This window comes from Arachis ipaensis, chromosome B09 (assembly GCF_000816755.2).
Source record: "Arachis ipaensis cultivar K30076 chromosome B09, Araip1.1, whole genome shotgun sequence".
NCBI classification, from domain to species: Eukaryota; Viridiplantae; Streptophyta; class Magnoliopsida; order Fabales; family Fabaceae; genus Arachis; species Arachis ipaensis.
In genome coordinates, this window is record NC_029793.2 from 129,198,639 (window position 1) to 129,219,200 (window position 20,562).

At 38.5% G+C, this 20,562-nt stretch overlaps 1 protein-coding gene across 1 annotated transcript in view; it reads left to right on the forward strand.

The window, feature by feature from the left end:
• The window catches only part of LOC107615981 (seed leukoagglutinin-like), a 40,022-nt gene extending 20,512 nt beyond the window's left edge, over positions 1-19,510 (forward strand). The window contains exon 4 of the mRNA XM_016317994.2: positions 19,093-19,510. Within this exon, the coding sequence (XP_016173480.2) occupies positions 19,093-19,510 (418 nt within the window). The remainder of the gene's footprint in view (positions 1-19,092) is intronic.

The window sequence follows — 20,562 nt, forward strand, 5'->3', positions numbered from 1 at the left end:
CTAACAAGCTTACCAGAAAAGCTTAAGGATCCCGGAAGCTTTATGATACCATGCACATTAGAGGGTGCTTGTACCAAGACAACTCTATGTGATCTTAGGGCAAGCATCAATCTAATCCCTGCATCCACTATCAGAAAGCTTGGCTTGACTGAAGAGGTCAAACCAACCCGGATCTGTCTTCAACTTGCTGATGGTTCCATTAAATACCCATCAAGGTTGGGCCATTTGCCTTCCCTACTGACTTTGTAGTGCTGGAAATGGAGGAGCACAAGAGTGCAACTCTCATTCTAGGAAGACCATTCCTAGCAACTGGACGAACCCTCATTGACGTCCAAAAAGGGGAGATTACCCTGAGAGTCAATGAGGATGAGTTTAAGTTGAATGTTGTCAAAGCTATGCAGCATCCAGACACATCAGAAGACTGCCTGAGCATTGATATTATTGAATCCCTGGTGGAAGAGGTCAATATGACTGAGAGTCTCGAATCAGAGCTAGAGGACATTTTTAAAGATGTTCAGCCTGATCTGGAGGAACCAGAGGAAATCAAAGAACCTCTAAAAACTCCTCAGGAAGAGGAGAAACCTCTTAAACTCGAGCTCAAACCACTACCACCATCCCTAAAATATGCATTTCTGGGAGAAGGTGACACTTTTCCTGTAATCATAAGCTCTGCTTTAGAGCCACAGGAAGAGAAATCACTAATTCAGGTGCTAAGGACACACAAGACAGCTCTTGGGTGGTCCATAAGTGATCTTAAGGGCATTAGCCCAGCCAGATACATGCACAAGATCCTATTGGAGGATGATGCTAAGCCAGTGGTTCAACCACAGAGGCGACTAAATCCCGCCATGAAGGAGGTGGTAAAGAAAGAGGTCACTAAGTTACTAGAGGCTGGGATTATTTATCCTATTTCTGATAGCCCCTTGGTGAGCCCTGTCCATGTTATCCCTAAGAAGGGAGGTATGATAGTGGTTCATAATGAAAAAAATGAACTGGTTCCTACAAGAACAGTTACAGGTTGGCGTATGTGTATTAACTACAAAAGGCTCAATACAGCCACCAGGAAGGATCACTTCCCTTTACCATTCATAGACCAGATGCTAGAAAGACTAGCAGGTTATGAATACTACTATTTTTTGGATGGCTATTCAGGTTACAACCAAATTGTAGTAGATCCTCAGGACCAAGAGAAAACAGCATTCGCATGTCCATCTGGAGTATTTGCATACAGAAGAATGTCTTTTGGTCTGTGCAATGCACTTGCAACCTTTCAGAGGTGCATGCTCTCTATCTTCTCTGATATGGTAGAGAAATTTCTGAAAGTCTTCATGGATGACTTCTCAGTATTTGAAGACTCATTTAGCTCCTGTCTCAACCATCTAGCACTTGTTCTGAAAAGATGCCAAGAGACTAACCTGGTTTTAAATTGGGAAAAATGTCACTTTACGGTGACTGAAGGAATTGTCCTTGGGCATAAAATTTCGAACAAGGGAATAGAGGTGGATCAAGCTAAGGTAGAGGTAATTGAAAAATTACCACCACCCACCAATGTTAAGGCAATCAGAAGCTTTCTGGAGCATGCATGATTCTATAGGAGGTTTATAAAAGATTTTTCAAAAATTGCAAAACCTCTGAGCAATCTGCTAGCTGCTGACACACCATTTGTGTTTGACACAGAGTGTCTGCAGGCGTTTGAACTAATGTGTGATGCCAGTGACCATGCCATTGGTGCAGTATTGGAACAGAGGCATAACAAGCTTCTGCATGTCATTTATTATGCTAGCCGTGTTTTAAATGATGCACAGAAAAATTACACAACCACAAAAAAAGAGTTGCTTGCAGTGGTTTATGCCATTGACAAGTTTAGATCATACTTAGTAGGATCAAAAGTGATTGTGTACACTGACCATGCTGCTCTTAAATATCTACTCACAAAGCAGGATTCAAAGCCCAGGCTCATAAGATGGGTGTTGCTTCTGCAAGAGTTTGATATAGAAATAAGAGATAGAAAAGGGACAGAGAATCAAGTAGATGATCACCTGTCCCGGATAGAACCAGTAGCAGGAGCATCCCTCCCTCCTACTGAGATCTTTGAAACCTTTCCGGATGAGCAATTGTTTGCTATTCAGGAAGCTCCGTGGTTTGCAGACATTGCAAACTATAAGACTTAAGGTTCTCCTTCTGTAACCATGGAGAGGAAGCATGAAAAGCTTCTCTCAATACAGAGTCAAACAAAATCGCCGCAACCAAACTTTAAGTTTGGTGTTGAGAGGCCCCAACCTTGCTCTGATTATCTGTGAGGCTCCATGAGAGCTCATTGTCAAGCTATTGACATTAAAGAAGCGCTTGTTAGGAGGCAACCCAATGTTATTTAATTATATCTATTTATTTTCCATTGCTATTTTATGTTTTCTTTAGGTTGATGATCATGTGAAGTCACAAAAACAACTAAAAAATAAAAAACAGAATGAAAAACAACATTAAAAACAGCTCACCCTGGAGGAAGAGCTTACTGGCGTTTAAACGCCAGTAAGAAGCATCAGACTGGCGTTTAACACCAGAAAGAAGCATCAAGCTGGCGTTAAACGCCAGAAACAAGCACCAGACTGGCGTTTAACGCCAGAACAGAATATCAAGTTGGCGTTTAACGCCAAGAAAGGGAGAAAAGCTGGCAATTAATGCCAGAATCAAGTAGCAGTCTGGCGTTAAACGCCAGGATTGCACACTAAGGGCATTTTTGCACGCCTTAATGGAGCAGGGATGATAAGTCCTTGACCCCTCAGGATCTGTGGACCCCACAGGATCCCCACCTGCCACACCTTTTCATACACACTTCCCCCACCCTTGGCCGAACCCACCACACACCTCCTTCTCCCCCTTTCCTCCTTCTTTTGCTCGAGGACGAGCAAACATTTTAAGTTTGGTGTGGAAAAAGCATTGCTTTTTTTTTCCATAACCACTAATGCCTCAAGGGATGCACTTTCCTCCACAAAACTATTGGGAGCAGATTAACACCTCCCTAGGAGAATTAAGTTCCAAAATGGGACAACTAAGGGTGGAGCACCAAGAGCATTCCATCCTCCTCCATGAAATTAGAGAAGATCAAAGAGCTATGAGGGAGGAGCAACAAAGGCAAGGAAGAGACATAAAGGAGCTCAAGAGCACCATTGGTTCTTCAAGAGGAAGAAGACGCCACCCTTACTAAGGTGGACCCGTTCCTTAATATCCTTGTCTATTTATTTTTTTTCGTTTTCGTTCTCCATGCTTTATGTTTATTTATGTTTGTGTCTTTCTTACATGATCATTAATGTCTAGTGTCTATACCTTAAAGCTATGAATGTCCTATGAATCCATCACCTTTCTTAAATGAATAATGTTTTTAATCACAAAAGAACAAGAAGTACATGATTTTGAATTCATCCTTGAAATTAGTTTAATTATTTTGATGTGGTGACAATACTTTTTGTTTCTCTGAATGAATGCTTGAATAGTGCATATTTTTGAATTTGTTTTTTATGAATGTTAAAATTGTTGGCTCTTGAAAGAATGATGAAAAAGGAGAAATGTTATTTGATAATCTGAAAAATCATAAAATTGATTCTTGAAGCAAGAAAAAGCAGTGAAAAGCAAAAGCTTGCAAAAAAAATGGCGAAAAAAAAGAAAGAAAAAGAAAAAGCAAGCAGAAAAAGCCAAGAGCTCTTTAAACCAAAAGGCAAGAGCAAAAAGCCAGTAACCCTTTAAACCAAAAGGCAAGGGTAAAATAAAAAGGATCCAAGGCTTTGAGCATTAATGGATAGGAGGGCCCAAAGGAATAAAATCCTGGCCTAAGCGGCTAAACCAAGCTGTCCCTAACCATGTGCTTGTGGCGTGAAGGTGTCAAGTGAAATGCTTGAGACTGAGCGGTTAAAGTCGTGATCCAAAGCAAAAAGAGTGTGCTTAAGAACTCTGGACACCTCTAATTGGGGACTTTAGCAAAGCTGAGTCACAATCTGAAAAGGTTCACCCAGTTATGTGTCTGTGGCATTTATGTGTCCAGTGGTAATACTGAAAAAACAAAGTGCTTAGGGCCACGGCCAAGACTCATAAATTAGCTGTGTTCAAGAATCAACATACTGAACTAGGAGAATCAATAACACTATCTAAATTCTGAGTTCCTATAGATGCTAGTCATTCTGAGCTTCAAAGGATAAAGTGAGATGCCAAAACTGTTCAGAGGCAAAAAGTTACAAGTCCCGCTAATTTAATTGGAACTAAGTTTCATTGATATTTTGGAATTTATAGTATATTTTCTTCTTTTTATCCTATTTGATTTTCATTTGCTTGGGGACAAGCAACAATTTAAGTTTGGTGTTGTGATGAGCGGATAATTTATACGCCTTTTGGCATTGTTTTTAAGTAGTTTTCAGCATGTTTTAATTACTTTTTAGTATATTTTTATTAGTTTTTATTCAAAATTCACATTTCTGGACTTTACTATGAGTTTGTGTATTTTTCTGTGATTTCAGGTATTTTCTGGTTGAAATTGAGGGACCTGAGCAAAAATCTGATTCAGAGGCTGAAAAAGGACTACAGATGCTGTTGTATTCTGACCTCCCTTCACTCGAAGTGGATTTTTTGGAGCTACAGAAGCTCAATTGGCACGCTCTCAATTGCGTTGGAAAGTATACATTCTGGGCTTTCCAGAAATATATAATAGTCCATACTTTGCCCGAGTTTTGATGATGCAAATTGGCGTTTAACGATAAGTCTTTACCCTATTCTGGCGTTAAACGCCAGAAACAGGTTGCAAACCAGAGTTAAACGCCAGAAAAGGCTACAACCTGGCGTTTAACTCCAAGAGAAGCCTCTACACATGTAAAGCTCAATGCTCAGCCCAAGCACACACCAAGTGGGCCCCGGAAGTGGATTTCTGCACCATCTGCACTTAGTTACTTATTTTCTGTAACCCTAGCTACTAGTTTAGTATAAAAACAACTTTTAGAGACTTACTATGTACAGGATAACATTTTACACATTTCATATTGTATTTCTGAAGGCATGAGTCTCTAAACCCCATGGTTGGGGGTGAGAAACTCTGCTGTGTCTCGATGAATTAATGCAATTACTTCTGTTTTCTATTCAATCACGCTTGTTTCTATTCTAAGATACTCGCTTGTACTTAACCATGATGAATGTGATGATTCGTGACACTCATCATCATTCTCAACCTATGAACGCGTGCCTGACAACCACTTCCGTTCTACCTTAGATTGAGTGTGTATCTCTTAGCCTCTTGGTTCATGATCAGAGTCTTCGTGGTATAGGCTAGGATTATTGACGGCCATTCCTGAGATCTGAAAAGTCTAAACCTTATTTGTGGTATTCCGAGTAGGATCTGGAATGGGATGACTGTGACGAGCTTCAAACTCACAAGTGCTGGGCATAGTGACAGACACAAAAGGATCAATAGATCCTATTCCAACATGAGTGAGAACCGACAGATGATTAGCCGTGCGGTGACAGCGCATTTGGACCATTTTCATTGAGAGGACGGATGGTAGCCATTGACAACGGTGATCCACCAACATACAACTTGCCATGGAAGGAGACCTGCGTGCGTGAAGAAGAAGACAGTAGGAAAGCAGAGATTCAGAAGACAGAGCATCTCCAAAACCTCAATCTGTTCTCCATTACTGCATAACAAGTACTATTTAATTTATGCTTTTTACTCTTCATAAATATAATCACTCTTATCATTGATTTCCTAACTAAGAATTACAAAATAACCATAGCTTGCTTCAAGCCGAAAATCTCCGTGGGATCGACCCTTACTCACGTAAGGTATTACTTGGAAGACCCAGTGCACTTGCTGGTTAGTGGTACGAGTTGTGAAAAGTGTGATTTACAATTTCTGCACCATGATGCTTGTCAACTAGACAAACAAGTAAAATCATCTTTTTAACCAAAAGAAGGAATTTCCACCAAAAGGCCATTAGAAATGTTGCACATTGATCTTTTTGGTCCAACTAGAACTCAAAGTTTGGGAGGTAAATATTATGGTTTAGTGGTAGTGGATGATTACTCTAGATTTGGTTGGGTTCTCTTCTTGACTCACAAAAATAATGCTTTCTATACTTTTTTCACTCTTTGCAAAAAGATCCAAAATGAAAAAAAATTGAAAATCGCTCACTTGAGAAGTGATCATGGAAAGGAGTTTGAAAATAAAGATTTTGAAAACTTTTGTGATGAATTTGCTATTGCTGGTGTGGAAAATCGTGATTCACACTTTTCACATCTTCGCACAACTAACCAGTAAGTGCACTGGGTCGTCCAAGTAATAAACCTTATGTGAGTAAGGGTCGATCCCACGGAGATTGTCAGCTTGAAGCAAGCTATGATCATCCTTGTAAATCTCAGTCCGGCGGATTCAAATGGTTATTAGGTTTTAATAATTAAAAGATAAATAAAACATAAAATAAAATAAAGTTACTTATGTAATTCATTGGTGGGAATTTCAGATAAGCGTTTGGAGATGCTTTGTCGCATCTGAACCTCTGCTTTCCTATTGTCTTCTTCCAATTGTGCGTTACTTCCTTCCATGGCAAGCTGTAGGATCCTCTCAGTGAAAATGGTCCTCTACGGTTTCTGCACGGCTAATCAACTGTCGGATTTCTTGTCTCGGATGAAAAATATCAGGTACAGCTACCGCATGGCTAATCATCTGTCGATTCCCGCTAGCGTCGGAATAGGATCCATTGATCCTTTTTCACACTGTCACTGCGCCCAACATTCACAGGTTTGAAGCTCGTCACAATCATCCCTTCCTAGATCCTACTCGGAATACCACAGACAAGGTTTAGACTTTCCGGATCCCAGGAATGCTGCCAATTATTCTAGCCTATACCACGAAGATACTAATCTCATGGACTCGGTCCGTGTATTAGATACCCAAGAGAATATACTCCGGCTGTCGTCCAATGACTACGTTGAACATCATGTAGACCGCTTGTGGTTGTCAGGCACGCGGATCTTGGCTAAGCGAATAAAGAAGATAGTGGGAGACTGTCGCGGGTCACCCCTTCATTTTGACTTAACTGAATTAAGTACGAGAGTATATCTTGGAGAAGAAGTAGGCGTGAATTGAATAGAAAATAATAGTAATTGCATTAATTCATGAAGAATAGCAGAGCTCCACACCTTAATCTATGGGGTGTAGAAACTCCACCGTAGAAAATACATAAGTGAAAAAGGTCTAGGCATGGCCGAATGGCCAGCCTCTCAAAACATGAACAATGGTCAAAAGATCAAAAGTGATCAAAAGATTTTCCAAAGATGTAAAATAAATCTCTAAAAGTAGTTTTTATACTAAACTAGTAACCTAGGGTTACAGAAAATGAGTAACTAAGTGCAGATAGTGCAGAAATCCACTTCCGGGGCCTACTTGGTGTGTGCTTGGGCTGAGCATTGAAGCTTTTTTGTGCATAGCTGTTCTTGGAGTTAAACGCCAGCTTGGGTGCCAGTTTGAGCGTTTAACTCCAATTCTGGTGCCAGTTTGGGCGTTCTACGCCAGGAAGTTTTAGGCTGGTTTTAGACGCCAGTTTGGGCAATCAAATCTCAGGCAAAGTATGGACTATTATATATTGCTGGAAAGCCCAGGATGTCTACTTTCCAACACAATTGAGAGCGCGCCAATTTCCACTTCAAGTGCAGGAGGGTCAGAATCCAACAGCATCTGCAGTCCTTTTTCAGCCTTTGAATCAGATTTTTGCTCAGGTCCTTCAATTTCAGCAAAAAAATACCTAAAATCACAGAAAAACACACAAACTCATAGTAAAGTCCAGAAATGTGATTTTTGAATAAAAACTAATAAAAATATAATAAAAAGTAATTAAATCATACTAAAAACTATGTAAAAATAATGCCAAAAAGGGTATAAATTATCCGCTCATCACAACACTAAACTTAAATTGTTGCTTGTCCCCAAGCAACTAAAAACAACATAGGATAAAAAGAAGAGAATATACAATGAATTCCAAACTTATCAATGAACTTAGTTCCAATTAGATGAGCGGGGCTAGTAGCTTTTTTGCTTCTGAACAGTTTTGGCATCTTACTTTATCCTTTGAAGTTCAGAATGATTGGCATCCATAGGAACTTAGAATTCAGATAGTGTTATTGATTCTCTTAGTTCAGTATGTTGATTCTTGAACACAGCTACTTTATGAGTCTTGGCCGTGACCCTAAGCATTTTGTTTTCCAGTATTACCACCGGATACATAAATGCCACAGACACATAACTGGGTGAAACTTTTCAGATTGTGACTCAGCTTTGCTAGAGTCCCCAGTTAGAGGTGCCCAGAGCTCTTAAGCACACTCTCTTTGCTTTGGACCACGATTTTAACCGCTCAGTCTCAAGCTTTTCACTTGACATCTTCACGCCACAAGCACATGGTTAGGGACAACTTGGTTTAGCCGCTTAGGCCAGGATTTTATTCCTTTGGGCCCTCCTATCCATTAATGCTCAAAGCCTTGGATCCTTTTTACCCTTGCCTTTTGGTTTAAAGGGTTATTGGCTTTTTCTGCTTGCTTTTTCTCTCTCTCTTTTCTTTTCTTTATTTTTTTTGCCATTTTTTGCCACTTTTTTCTTTTCCTTTTTTTTTGCAAGCTTTTCACTGCTTTTTCTTGCTTCAAGAATCAATTTTATAATTTTTCAGATTATCAATAATATTTCTCCTTTTTCATTATTCTTTCAAGAGCCAACAATGTTAACATTCATAAACAACAATATAAAAAATATGCACTGTTCAAGCATTCATTTAGAAAACAAAAAGTATTGCCACCACATCAAAACAATTAAACTAATTTCAAGATAGAATTCGAAATCATGCACTTCTTGTTCTATTGCAAATAAAAACATTTTTCACTTAATAAAGGTGAAGGATTCATAGGACATTCATAGCTTTAAGACATAGACACTAGACACTAATGATCATGTAATAAAGACACAAATATAGATAAAACATAAAGCATAGAATTCAAAAAACAGAGAAATAAGAATAGAAAATTAAAGAACAGGTCCACCTTAGTGATGGCAGCTAGTTCTTCCTCTTGAAGATCTTATGGAGTGCTTGAGCTCCTCTATGTCTCTTTCTTGCCTTTGTTGCTCCTCCCTCATGGCTCTTTGGTCCTCTCTAATTTCATGGAGGATGATGGAGTGCTCTTGGTGCTCCACTCTTAGTTGCTCCATGTTGGAACTTAATTCTCTTAAAGAGGTGTTGATTTGCTCCCAATAATTGTGCGGGGGAAAGTGCATCCCTTGAGGCATCTCAGGGATTTCTTGATGAAGAATTTCCTCATGCTCTTATTGAGATCCATGAGTGGGCTCTCTTGTTTGCTCCATCCTTTTCTTAGTGATGGGCTTGTCCTCTTCAATGAGGATGTCTCCCTCTATGACAATTCTAATTGAATTGCATAGGTTACAGATGAGATGAGGGAAGGCTAACCTTGCCAAAGTAAAGGGCTTGTCCGCCACCTTGTAGAGTTCTAGGGATATGATCTCATGAACTTCTACTTCCTCTCTATTCATGATGCTATGGATCATGATAGCCCGGTCTATTGTAACTTCAGACCGGTTGCTAGTAGGAATGATAGAGCGTTGGATGAACTCCAACCATCCCCTAGTCATGGGTTTGAGGTCAAGCCTTCTTAGTTGAATCGGCTTGCCTCTTGAGTCTCTCTTCCATTGAGCTCCTTCCACACAAATGTCCCTAAGGACTTGGTCCAACCTTTGATCAAAGTTGACCCTTCTAGTGAAAGGATGAGGATCTCCTTGCATCATTGGAAAGTTGAATGCCAACCTCACATTTTTCGGACTGAAATCCAAGTAATTCCCCCGAACCATTGTGAGCCAATTCTTTGGGTTCGGGTTCACACTTTGGTCATGGTTCCTAGTGATTCATGCATTAGCATAGAACTCTTGAACCATTAAAATTCTGACTTGTTGGATAGGGTTGGTGAGAGTTTTCCAACCTCTTCTTTGAATCTCATGTCGGATCTCCGGATATTTACTCTTTTTGAGCATGAAGGGGACCTCGGGGATCACCTTTTTCTTGGCCACAACTTCATCGAAGTGGTCTTGATGAACCTTTGAGATAAATCTCTCCATCTCCCATGACTCGGAGGTGGAAGCAATTGCCTTCCCTTTCTTCTTTCTAGAGGTTTCTCCGGCCTTAGGTACCATTGATGGTTATGGAAAAATAGAAAAGGAGAGCTTTTTCCACACCAAACTTAAAAGGTTTGCTCGTCCTCGAGCAAAAGAAGAAAGAAATGAGGAGAAGAAGAAGAAATGGAGGAGATGGAGGTGAGGAGTGGGTTCGGCCAAGGGGGTAAGTGTGTATAAGGTGTGAAATTGAAGGTTGTAATGAGGGGTTTTTATAGGGTAAGAGAGAGAGAGGGAATTAGGTTATGAAGGGATCGGTTTGGGAGGGAAACAGTTTGAATTTGAATGGTGAGGTAGGTGGGATTTATGATGGATGGATGTGGGTGGTGAAGAGATTATGGAGAAGAGGGTAAGATTTGATAGGTGAAGGATATTTGGGGAAGAGGTATTGATGTGACTGGTCAAGGGTATTTTGGGAAGAGTGTTATAGAAAGGTGTGAAGAGGAGAGAAGAAGAGGTGGGTAGGTGGGGATCCTGTGGGGTCCACAGATCTTGAGGTGTCAAGGAATTCTGCTCCCTGCACCATTCTGGCATTCAAATGCCCTGTGTGCAAATTCTGGCGTTAAACGCTAGTCCGCTGCCCCTTTCTGGCGTTAAACGCCAGTCTGTCTGCCATTTCTGGCGTTTAACACCAGCCAGATGCCAGACACCCTTTTCTGGCATTAAACGCCCAGAATGATACTCATTCTGGCGTTTAACACCCAGAATGCTGCCAGACTGGGCGTTAAACTCCCATTCTGCTATCCTTACTGGCGTTTAAACGCCAGTAAGCCTGTCCTCCAGGGTGTGCTATTTTTTATGCTGTTTTTTATTCTGCTTTAATTTTGCAGTTGTTTTTATGACTTCACATGATCATCAACCTAAAGAAAACATAAAATAACAATGGAAAACAAATAAATATAATTAAATAACATTGGGTTGCCTCCCAATAAGCGCTTCTTTAATGTCAATAGCTTGACAATGAGCTCTCAGAGAGCTTCACAGAGACTCAGAGCTTAATGGTGGCTTCCCAACACCAAACTTAGAAGTTGAGTGTGGAGGCTCTGTTTGACTCTGTATCGAGAGAAGCTTTTCATGCTTCCTCTCCATGGTTACTGATGAGCGGATAATTTATACGCTTTTTAGCATTATTTTTAGGTAGTTTTTAGTATTATTTAGTTAGTTTTTAGTATATAATTAGTAGTTTTTAAATAAAAATTATATTTCTGGACTTTACTATGAGTTTGTGTATTTTTCTGTGATTTCAGATATTTTCTGGCTGAAATTGAGGGACCTGAGCAAAAATCTGATTCAGAGGCTGAAAAAGGACTGCAAATGCTGTTGGATTTTGACCTCCCTGTACTCGAAGTAGATTTTCTGGAGCTACAGAAGCTCGATTGGCGCGCTCTCAATTGCTTTGGAAAGTAGACATCCTAGGCTTTTCAGCAATATATAATAGTTTATACTTTGCCCGAGATTTGATGGCCCAAATTGGCGCTCAAAGTCAGCTTAAAATTTCTGGCGTAAAATGCCCAAACTGGCACCAGAATGGGAGTTAAACGCCCAAACTGGCACCAAAGCTGGTGTTTAACTCCAAGAATATCCTATGCACGTGAAAGCTTCAATGCTCAGCCCAAGCACACACCAAGTGGGCCCCGGAAGTGGATTTCTGCATCATTTACTTATTTTTGTAAACCCTAGGTTACTAGTTCATTATAAATAGGACCTTTTACTATTATATTTTTAATCTTTTAATCATGTTTTGATGATTGAACCCTCTTTGGGAGGCTGGCCATTCGGCCATGCCTAGACCTTCTTTCACTTATGTATTTTCTACGGTGGAGTTTTTACACCCCATAGATTAAGGTGTGGAGCTCTGCTGTTCTTCATGAATTAATGCAAGTACTATTGTTCCTTTATTCAATTCAAGCTTATTCTTATTCTAAGATATTTACTCGCACTTCAACCTGATAAATGTGACGATCTGTGACACTCATCATTATTCTCACTTATGAATGCGTGCCTGACAACCACTTTCGTTCTATTTGCAATAGCTTGAGTGTGTATCTCTTAGCCTCCTAGTTCATGACGCATGGTTGCCTCTCCTGACAACAGAGCCTTCCATTCCGTGAGATCATAATCTTCGTGGTATAAGCTAGAACCATTGGCAGCATTCCTGGGATCCGGAAAGTCTAAACCTTGTATGTGATATTCCGAGTAGGATCTGGGAAGGGATGACTGTGACGAGCTTCAAACCGGCGAATGTGGGGCGCATGTGATAGTGCGCAAAAGGACAATGGTCCTATTCCGATGCTAGTGGGAACCGATAGATGATTAGCCCTACGGTGACAGCGCAGATGGATTTGTTTTCATCTGAGAGGATCATACAGCTTGCCATGGAAGGAGGTAACGCATGGTTGGAAGAAGGCAGTAGGAAAGCAGAGGTTCAGAAGCAACAAAGCATCTCCATATGCTTATCTGAAATCCCACCAATGAATTACATAAGTATTTCTATCTTATTTTCTGTTTTAATTATATTTTAATTATCAATACCTCAAAACCATTTGAATCCACCTGACTGAAATTTACAAGGATGACCATAGCTTGCTTCAAGCCGACAATCTCCGTGGGATCGACCCTTACTCACGTAAGGTATTACTTGGACGACCCAGTGCACTTGCTGGTTAGTTGTACGGAATTGCAGAAGTGTGATTGTAATTTTGTGCACCAGTTACAGAAGAAGATCCTTGAGCTTTAAACACAAGGTAGTCCTCATTCAATTGAAGGACCAACTCTCCTCTGTCCACATCAATCACATCTCTTGCTGTGGCTAGGAAGGGTCTTCCAAGGATAATGGATTCATCCTCATCCTTCTCAGTGTCTAGGATTATAAAATCAGCAGGGATGTAAAAGCCTTCAACCTTCACTAAGACATCCTCTACAAGTCTATAAGCCTGTTTCCTAGATTTTTCTGCCAATTCTAGTGAGAATTTAGCAGCTTGTACCTCAAAGATCCCTAGTTTCTCCATTACAGAGAGTGGCATGAGGTTTATACTTGAACCAAGGTCACACAGAGCCTTATTAAAGGTCAAGGTGCCTATGATGCAAGTTATTAAGAACTTTCCAGGATCTAATTTCTTCTGAGGTAATTTCTGTTGAACCAAGGTATTCAGTTCATTGATGAGCAATGGAGGTTCATCCTCCTAAGTCTCATTACCAAATAACTTGGCATTCAGCTTCATGATTGCTCTTAAATATTGAGCAACTTGCTCTTCAATAATATCTTCATCTTCTTCAGAGGAAGAATACTCATCAGAGCTCATGAATAGCAACAGTAAGTTCAGTGGAATCTCTATGGTCTCTATATGAGTCTCAGATTCCTTTGGTTCCTCATTGGGGAACTCTTTAGTAGCCAGTGGATGTCCATTGAGGTCTTCCTCATTGGAGATCACTGCCTTTTCTTCCTCCCTAGGTTTGGCCATGTTGGTTATATTGATGGCCTTGCACTCTCTCTTTGGATTTTCTTTTGTATTGCTTGGGAGAGTACTAGGAGGAGTTTCAGTAACTCTCTTACTCAGTTGACCCACTTGTGCCTCCAAATTTCTAATGGAGGACCTTGTTTCAGTCATGAAACTGAGAGTGGTCTTAGATAGATCAGAGACTATGGTTGCTAAGTCAGAGAGGCTCTGCTTAGAATTCTCTGTCTATTGCTCAGAAGATGATGGAAAAGGCTTGCTATTGCCAAACCTATTTCTCCCACCATTATTATTGAAGTCTTGATTAGGCTTCTGCTGATCCTTCCATGAGAAATTAGGATGATTCCTCCATGAAGGATTATAGGTGTTTTCATAGGATTCTCCTATGTAATTTACCTCTTCCATTGCAGGATTCTCAGGGTCATAAGCTTCTCCTTCAGAGGAGGCTTCTTTAGCACTGCTGGATGCAGCTTGCATTCCAGTCAGAGTCTGAGAAATCATATTGACTTGCTAAGTCAATCTTTTATTCTGAGCCAATATTGCATTTAGAGTATCAATCTCAAGAACTCATTTCTTCTGAGTCATCCCATTATTCATAGGATTTCTTTCAGAAGTGTACATAAACTAGTTATTTGCAACCATTTCAATGAGTTTCTGGGATTCTGCAGGCGTCTTCTTTAGATGAAGAGATCCTTCAGATCCAATGACATCTTGGACAATTCAGACAAACCATCATAGAATATACATAAGATGCTCCATTCTGAAAGCATGTGAGAAGGATACCTTCTGATCAATTGCTTGTATCTTTTCCAAGCTTCATAGAGGGATTCACCTTCCTTCTGTTTGAAGGTTTGGACTTCCACTCTAAGCTTGCTCAACTTTTGAGGTGGAAAGAATTTGGCCAAGAAAGCATTGACCAACTTTTCCCAAGAGTTCAGGCTTTCTTTAGGTTGTGAGTCCAACCATGTCCTAGCTCTGTCTCTTACATCAAAGGGGAAAAGCATAAGTCTGTAGACTTCAGAATTAACCCCATTGGTTTTAACAGTGTCATAGATTTGCAAGAATTCAGCTAAGAACTGATGAGGATCTTCCAATGGAAGTCCATGAAACTTGCAATTCTACTGCATTAGAGAAACTAATTGAGGATTAAGCTCAAAGTTGTTTGTTCCAATTGCAGGAATTGAGATGCTTCTTCTATAGAAGTCAGAAGTTGGTGCAGTAAAGTCACCAAGCACCTTCCTTGCATCTCCACCATTGTTGTTATTTTCGGCTGCCATAACTTCTTCTTTTTCAAAAATTTCTGTAAGGTCCTCTCCAGAGTTTTGTGCTTTAGTTTATCTTAGCTTCCTTTTCAGAGTCTTTTTAGGTTCTGGATCTGCTTCAACAAGAATGTTCTTATCCTTGTTCTTGCTCATATAAAAAAGAAGAGAATAGAAAAGAAGAGGAATCCTCTATATCACAGTATAGAGATTCCTTTATGTGAGTAGAAAAATAGAAGAATAGAATGAAGAAGGGAGAAGAAGAAGAATTCGAACACAGAGAGAAGGAGAGGGTTCGAATTTTAAGAGGAGAAGTGTTAGTGAATAAATAAAATAAATAGAAAGAGATGAGAGAGAGAAGGAGCATTTGAATATTAAAAAAAATTGTTTTTAATTTAATTATTAGTTAGAATTCGAAAATTAAGAAGATAAATAAAATAAAATTAGAAATTTAAAAGAATTAGTTAATTAAAAAGAATTTTGAAAAAAGTGTTAGCAGTTTTCAAAAATTAGAGAGAGAGAAAGGTAGTTAGGTGGTTTTGAAAAATGATATGATTGAAATAGAAAACTTTTTAAAATCAAACAAAAAGTCAAGTAGTTAATTTAAAAAGATTTGAAAATGAATTTTGAAAAGATAAGAAGTTAGAAAAAGATTTTGAAATTAAATTTTGAAAAAGATATTATTGAAATTTATTTTGAAAAAGATTTGAAAAGGAAATTAAAAAGATTTGATTTTTGAAATTAAAGTTGATTACTTGACTAACAAGAAACTAAAAGATATGATTCTAGAATTTAAAGATTGATCATTTCTTAATAGGCAAGTAACAACTTGAAATTTTTGAATCAAAATATTAAATGTTAGCAATAATTTCGAAAATCATGAAAAAATAAGAAAAAGATTTTGAAAATGAATTTTGGGATTTTTCGAAAACATGAAAGAAAAATGAAAAGATTTGATTTTTGAAAGAGATTTGAAAAGTTAGAATTTTTAATTTGAAATTTTGACTTGACTAACAAGAAACAACTAAATTTTAAAATTTTGTCCTAAATCAACCCAAAATTTCGAAATTTATGAGTAAAATAAGAGAAAGATATTATTTTTGATTTTTTTTTTGAATTAATGAAGGAAGAGAAAAACTACAAAATGACACAAGACATAAAAATTTAAGATCAAACAAACAATGCATGCAAGAACACTTTGAATGTCAAGATGAACACCAAGAACACTTTGAAGATCATGATGAACATCAAGAACATATTTTTGAAGATTTTTAAGATAACCAACACATGCAAGACACTAAACTTAAAAAATTTTTAAACTTTAGACACTAATAATTCAAAAATGCATATGAAAAACAAGAAAAGACACAGAACAAGAAAATGTAAAGATCAAACAAAGAAAATCATCAAGAGCAACTTGAAGATCATGAAGAACATAATGCATATATTTTCGAAAATTAAAGAAAAATTAAAACATTCAATTGACACCAAACTTAAAATTTGACACAAGACTCAAACAAGAAACACAAAATATTTTTGGATTTTATGATTTTATTAATTTTTTTTTGTATATCTTTCGAAATTTTTTTTGGAAAAAGAAATAAAGAGATACAAAATTTTTAATAAGAATTCCAAGAATCATGCAATGTTAGTCTAAAGCTTCGGTCCAAAAGAATTAGACATGGCCAAATGGCCAGCCAAGCTTTAGCAGAGCATTACATACAATAGCCAAATTGATGGGAACAAAAAGGCTCCTGCAAAGATAAGTAGAAACCTCGGTCCAAAAGATTAGACATGGCTTAACAGCCAGCCAGGCTTCAACATATCTTATGAAACCCTAGAATTCATTCTTAAAAATTATGAAGAAAACATTTTTTTTGAATTTTTTGAAAATTAAAATAAAAAGCCTTAAACATAAAATAAAAATACCCAATCTAAGCAACAAGATGAACTGTCAGTTGTCCAAACTCGAACAATCCCCGGCAACGGCGCCAAAAACTTGGTGTGGGAAATCGTGATTCACACTTTTCACATCTCCGCACAACTAACCAGCAAGTGCATTGGGTCATCCAAGTAATAAACCTTACGTGAGTAAGGGTCGAACCCACGGAGATTGTCGGCTTGAAGCAAGCTATGGTCATCCTTGTAAATCTCAGTCAGGCAGATTCAAATGGTTATGAGGTTTTAATAATTAAAAGATAAATAAAACATAAAATAAAATAAAATTACTTATGTAATTCATTGGTGGGAATTTCAGATAAGCGTTTGGAGATGCTTTGTCGCTTCTGAACCTCTGCTTTCCTATTGTCTTCTTCCAATTGTGCGTTAAAAGATGCTTTGTCGCTTCTAAACCTCTGCTTTCCTATTGTCTTCTTCCAATTGTGCGTTACTTCCTTCCATGGCAAGCTGTAAGATCCTCTCAGTGAAAATGGTCCTCTACAGTTTCTGCACGGCTAATCAACTGTCGGATTTCTCGTCTCAGATGAAAAATACCAGGTACAGCTACCGCATGGCTAATCATCTGTCGGTTCCCGCTAGCGTCAGAATAGGATCCATTGATCCTTTTGCACACTGTCACTACGCCCAACATTTGCAGGTTTGAATCTTCTCACAATCATCCCTTCCCAGATCCTACTCGGAATACCACAGACAAGGTTTAGACTTTTCGGATCCCAGGAATGCTGCCAATTGTTCTAGCCTATACCATGAAGATACTAATCTCACAGACTCGGTCTTTGTATTAGATACCCAAGAGAATATACTCCGGCTGTCGTCTGATGACTATGTTGAACATCATGTAGACCGCTTGTGGTTGTCAGGCACGCGGATCTTGGCTAAGCGAGTAATGAAGATAGTGGGTGATTGTCACGGGTCACCCCTTCATTCTGACTTAACTGAATTAAGTACGAGAGTATATCTTGGAGAAGAAGTAGGCGTGAATTGAATAGAAAACAGTAGTAATTGCATTAATTCATGAAGAACAGCAGAGCTCCACACCTTAATCTATGGGGTGTAGAAACTCCACAGTAGAAAATACATAAGTGAAAAAGGTCTAGGCATGGCCGAATGGCTAGCCTCTCAAAACGTGAACAATGGTCAAAAGATCAAAAGTGATCAAAAGATTTTCAAAAGATGTAAAATAAATCTCAAAGTATTTTTTATACTAAACTAGTAACCTAGGGTTACAGAAAATGGGTAACTAAGTGCAGATAGTGTAGAAATCCAATTTCGGGGCCCACTTGGTGTGTGCTTGGGCTGAGCATTGAAGCTTTTTCGTGCATAGCTGTTCTTGGAGTTAAACGCCAGCTTGGGTGCCAGTTTGGGCGTTTAACTCCAATTCTGGTGCCAGTTTGGGCGTTTTACGCCAGGAAGTTTTAGGTTGGCTTTGGACGCCAGTTTGGGCCATGAAATCTCAGACAAAGTATGGACTATTATATATTACTGGAAAGCGCAGGATATCTAATTTCCAACGCAATTGAGAACCCGCCAATTGGGATTCTGTAGCCCTAGAAAATCCACTTCGAGTGCAGGAGGGTCAGAATCCAACAGCATTTGCAGTCCTTTTTCAGCCTCTGAATCAGATTTTTGCTCATGTCCCTCAATTTCAGCCAGAAAATATCTGAAATCACAGAAAAATACACAAACTCATAGTAAAGTCCAGAAATGTGATTTTTGAATAAAAACTAATAAAAATATAATAAAAAGTAATTAAATCATACTAAAAACTATGTAAAAATAATGCCAAAAGGGTATAAATTATTCGCTCATCAATTGCCCATAACTTTTCTTGTCCTAGAACTCCTCAAAAAAATGGAGTAGTTGAAAGAAGGAATAGAAGCCTTCAAGAAATGACTAGGGCAATACTTTGTGAAAATGATGGTCCAAAGTTTTTATGGGCTGAAGCTATAAACACAACTTGCTATAGAAAATGTTTAAAGAAAACTCCTTATGAGCTTTGGAAGGGAACCCCACCCAATCTTAAGTATTTTCATATTTTTGGATGTAAATGTTTTGTTCTTAACAATAAAGAAAATCTTAGAAAATTTGATCCAAAATCTTATGAAGGAATATTTGTTGGATACTCCACCACTAGCAAAGCATTTAGAGTTTACCTCAAGGAACATAGAACTATTGAGGAATCCATACATGTGTATTTTTATGATACTAACTCAATTCCCAGTGCTTCTTTAGAAGATGATGCAGGAAGTGAAGCTGATATGAACCATCAAGCAAATCATGAAAATCTCAAAACTGTCACAGTTGTTGAATCTGTCTGTCCAGAAATATCTCATCAGAATGAAGGAGACATTTCTATTTTGTCTCCTGAACTAACTAGAGAATCCAGAACAGAACTACAAACTGAATCCAATCAAAGCAAGACCATTCCTCAAAAGTCACGTAAATGGAAATTCTTGAAGGATTACCCTCATGAATTCATCATTGGTGATCCTTCACAAGGCGTAACCACAAGATCCTCAAGAAAAAAGCAAGCGGATGCTAGCAACGTTGCTTTCTTATCCCAAATGGAACCACTCAATGTAAAGCAAGCTCTAGAAGACCCATCATGGGTTAAAGCCATGGAAGAGGAGCTATCCTAATTTGAGAAAAACAAGGTTTGGACACTTGTACCACATGTAAATGGTAAGAAGGTAACCGGTACTAAGTGGATTTTCAAAAACAAATTGGGTGAGGATGGTTTTGTGGTTCGTAACAAGGCTAGACTAGTAGCCCAAGGTTATGACCAAGAGGAAGGCATTGACTTTGATGAGTCATTTGCTCTGATAGCTAGGATGGAAGCAATTAGGTTGCTTCTTGCCTTTGCTGCCCATAAGGGCTTTAAATTGTTTCAAATGGATGTCAAATGTGCCTTTCTTAATGGTTTTATAGATAGGGAAGTATTTGTGGCTCAACCCCCCGGTTTTGAAAATAAAGATTTTTTAAATCATGTTTTTAAACTATCAAAGGCTCTTTATGGCCTTGTTTTGAAAGCAAAGATTTTCCTAATTATGTTTTCAAACTTTTAAAGGCCCTTTATGGCCTTAGGCAAGCTCCTAGAGCTTGGTATGAGAGGCTTAGTGCCTTCTTGTTGGAAAATAATTTTCAAAGGGGTACCACCGATACTACCTTGTTTATAAAAGAATCTAATGATGATATCTTGCTTGTTCAAGTTTATTTAGATGACATTGTGTTTGGTTCGGCCAATGAATCCTTGTGTGAGGAGTTTGAAAAACTTATGACTAGTGAGTTTGAAATGAGTTTGATGGGAGAATTAACTTTATTTCTTGGTCTTCAAATCAAACAAACTCCTAGTGATATTTTTATTCACGAAGAAAAATATGCCAAAGAATTAATCAAGAAATTTGGTCTTGAAAATTCCAAACCAATGGAAACTCCTATGCATCCAAACACTAAACTTGACAAAGATGAAAGTGGCAAAGATGTGGATGAAACAAGGTATAGAGGAATGATAGGATCACTTATGTATCTTACATCCTCTAGGCCGAATATTGTTCAAAGTGTGGGTGTATGTTCTAGATTTCAATCTCACCCAAAAGAATCCCATCTTTCGGCCGTTAAAAGAATCATTAGATACATAAAAGGCACATATGATCTTGGCTTGTGGTATCCAAAGTCTAATGAATTTTGTGCA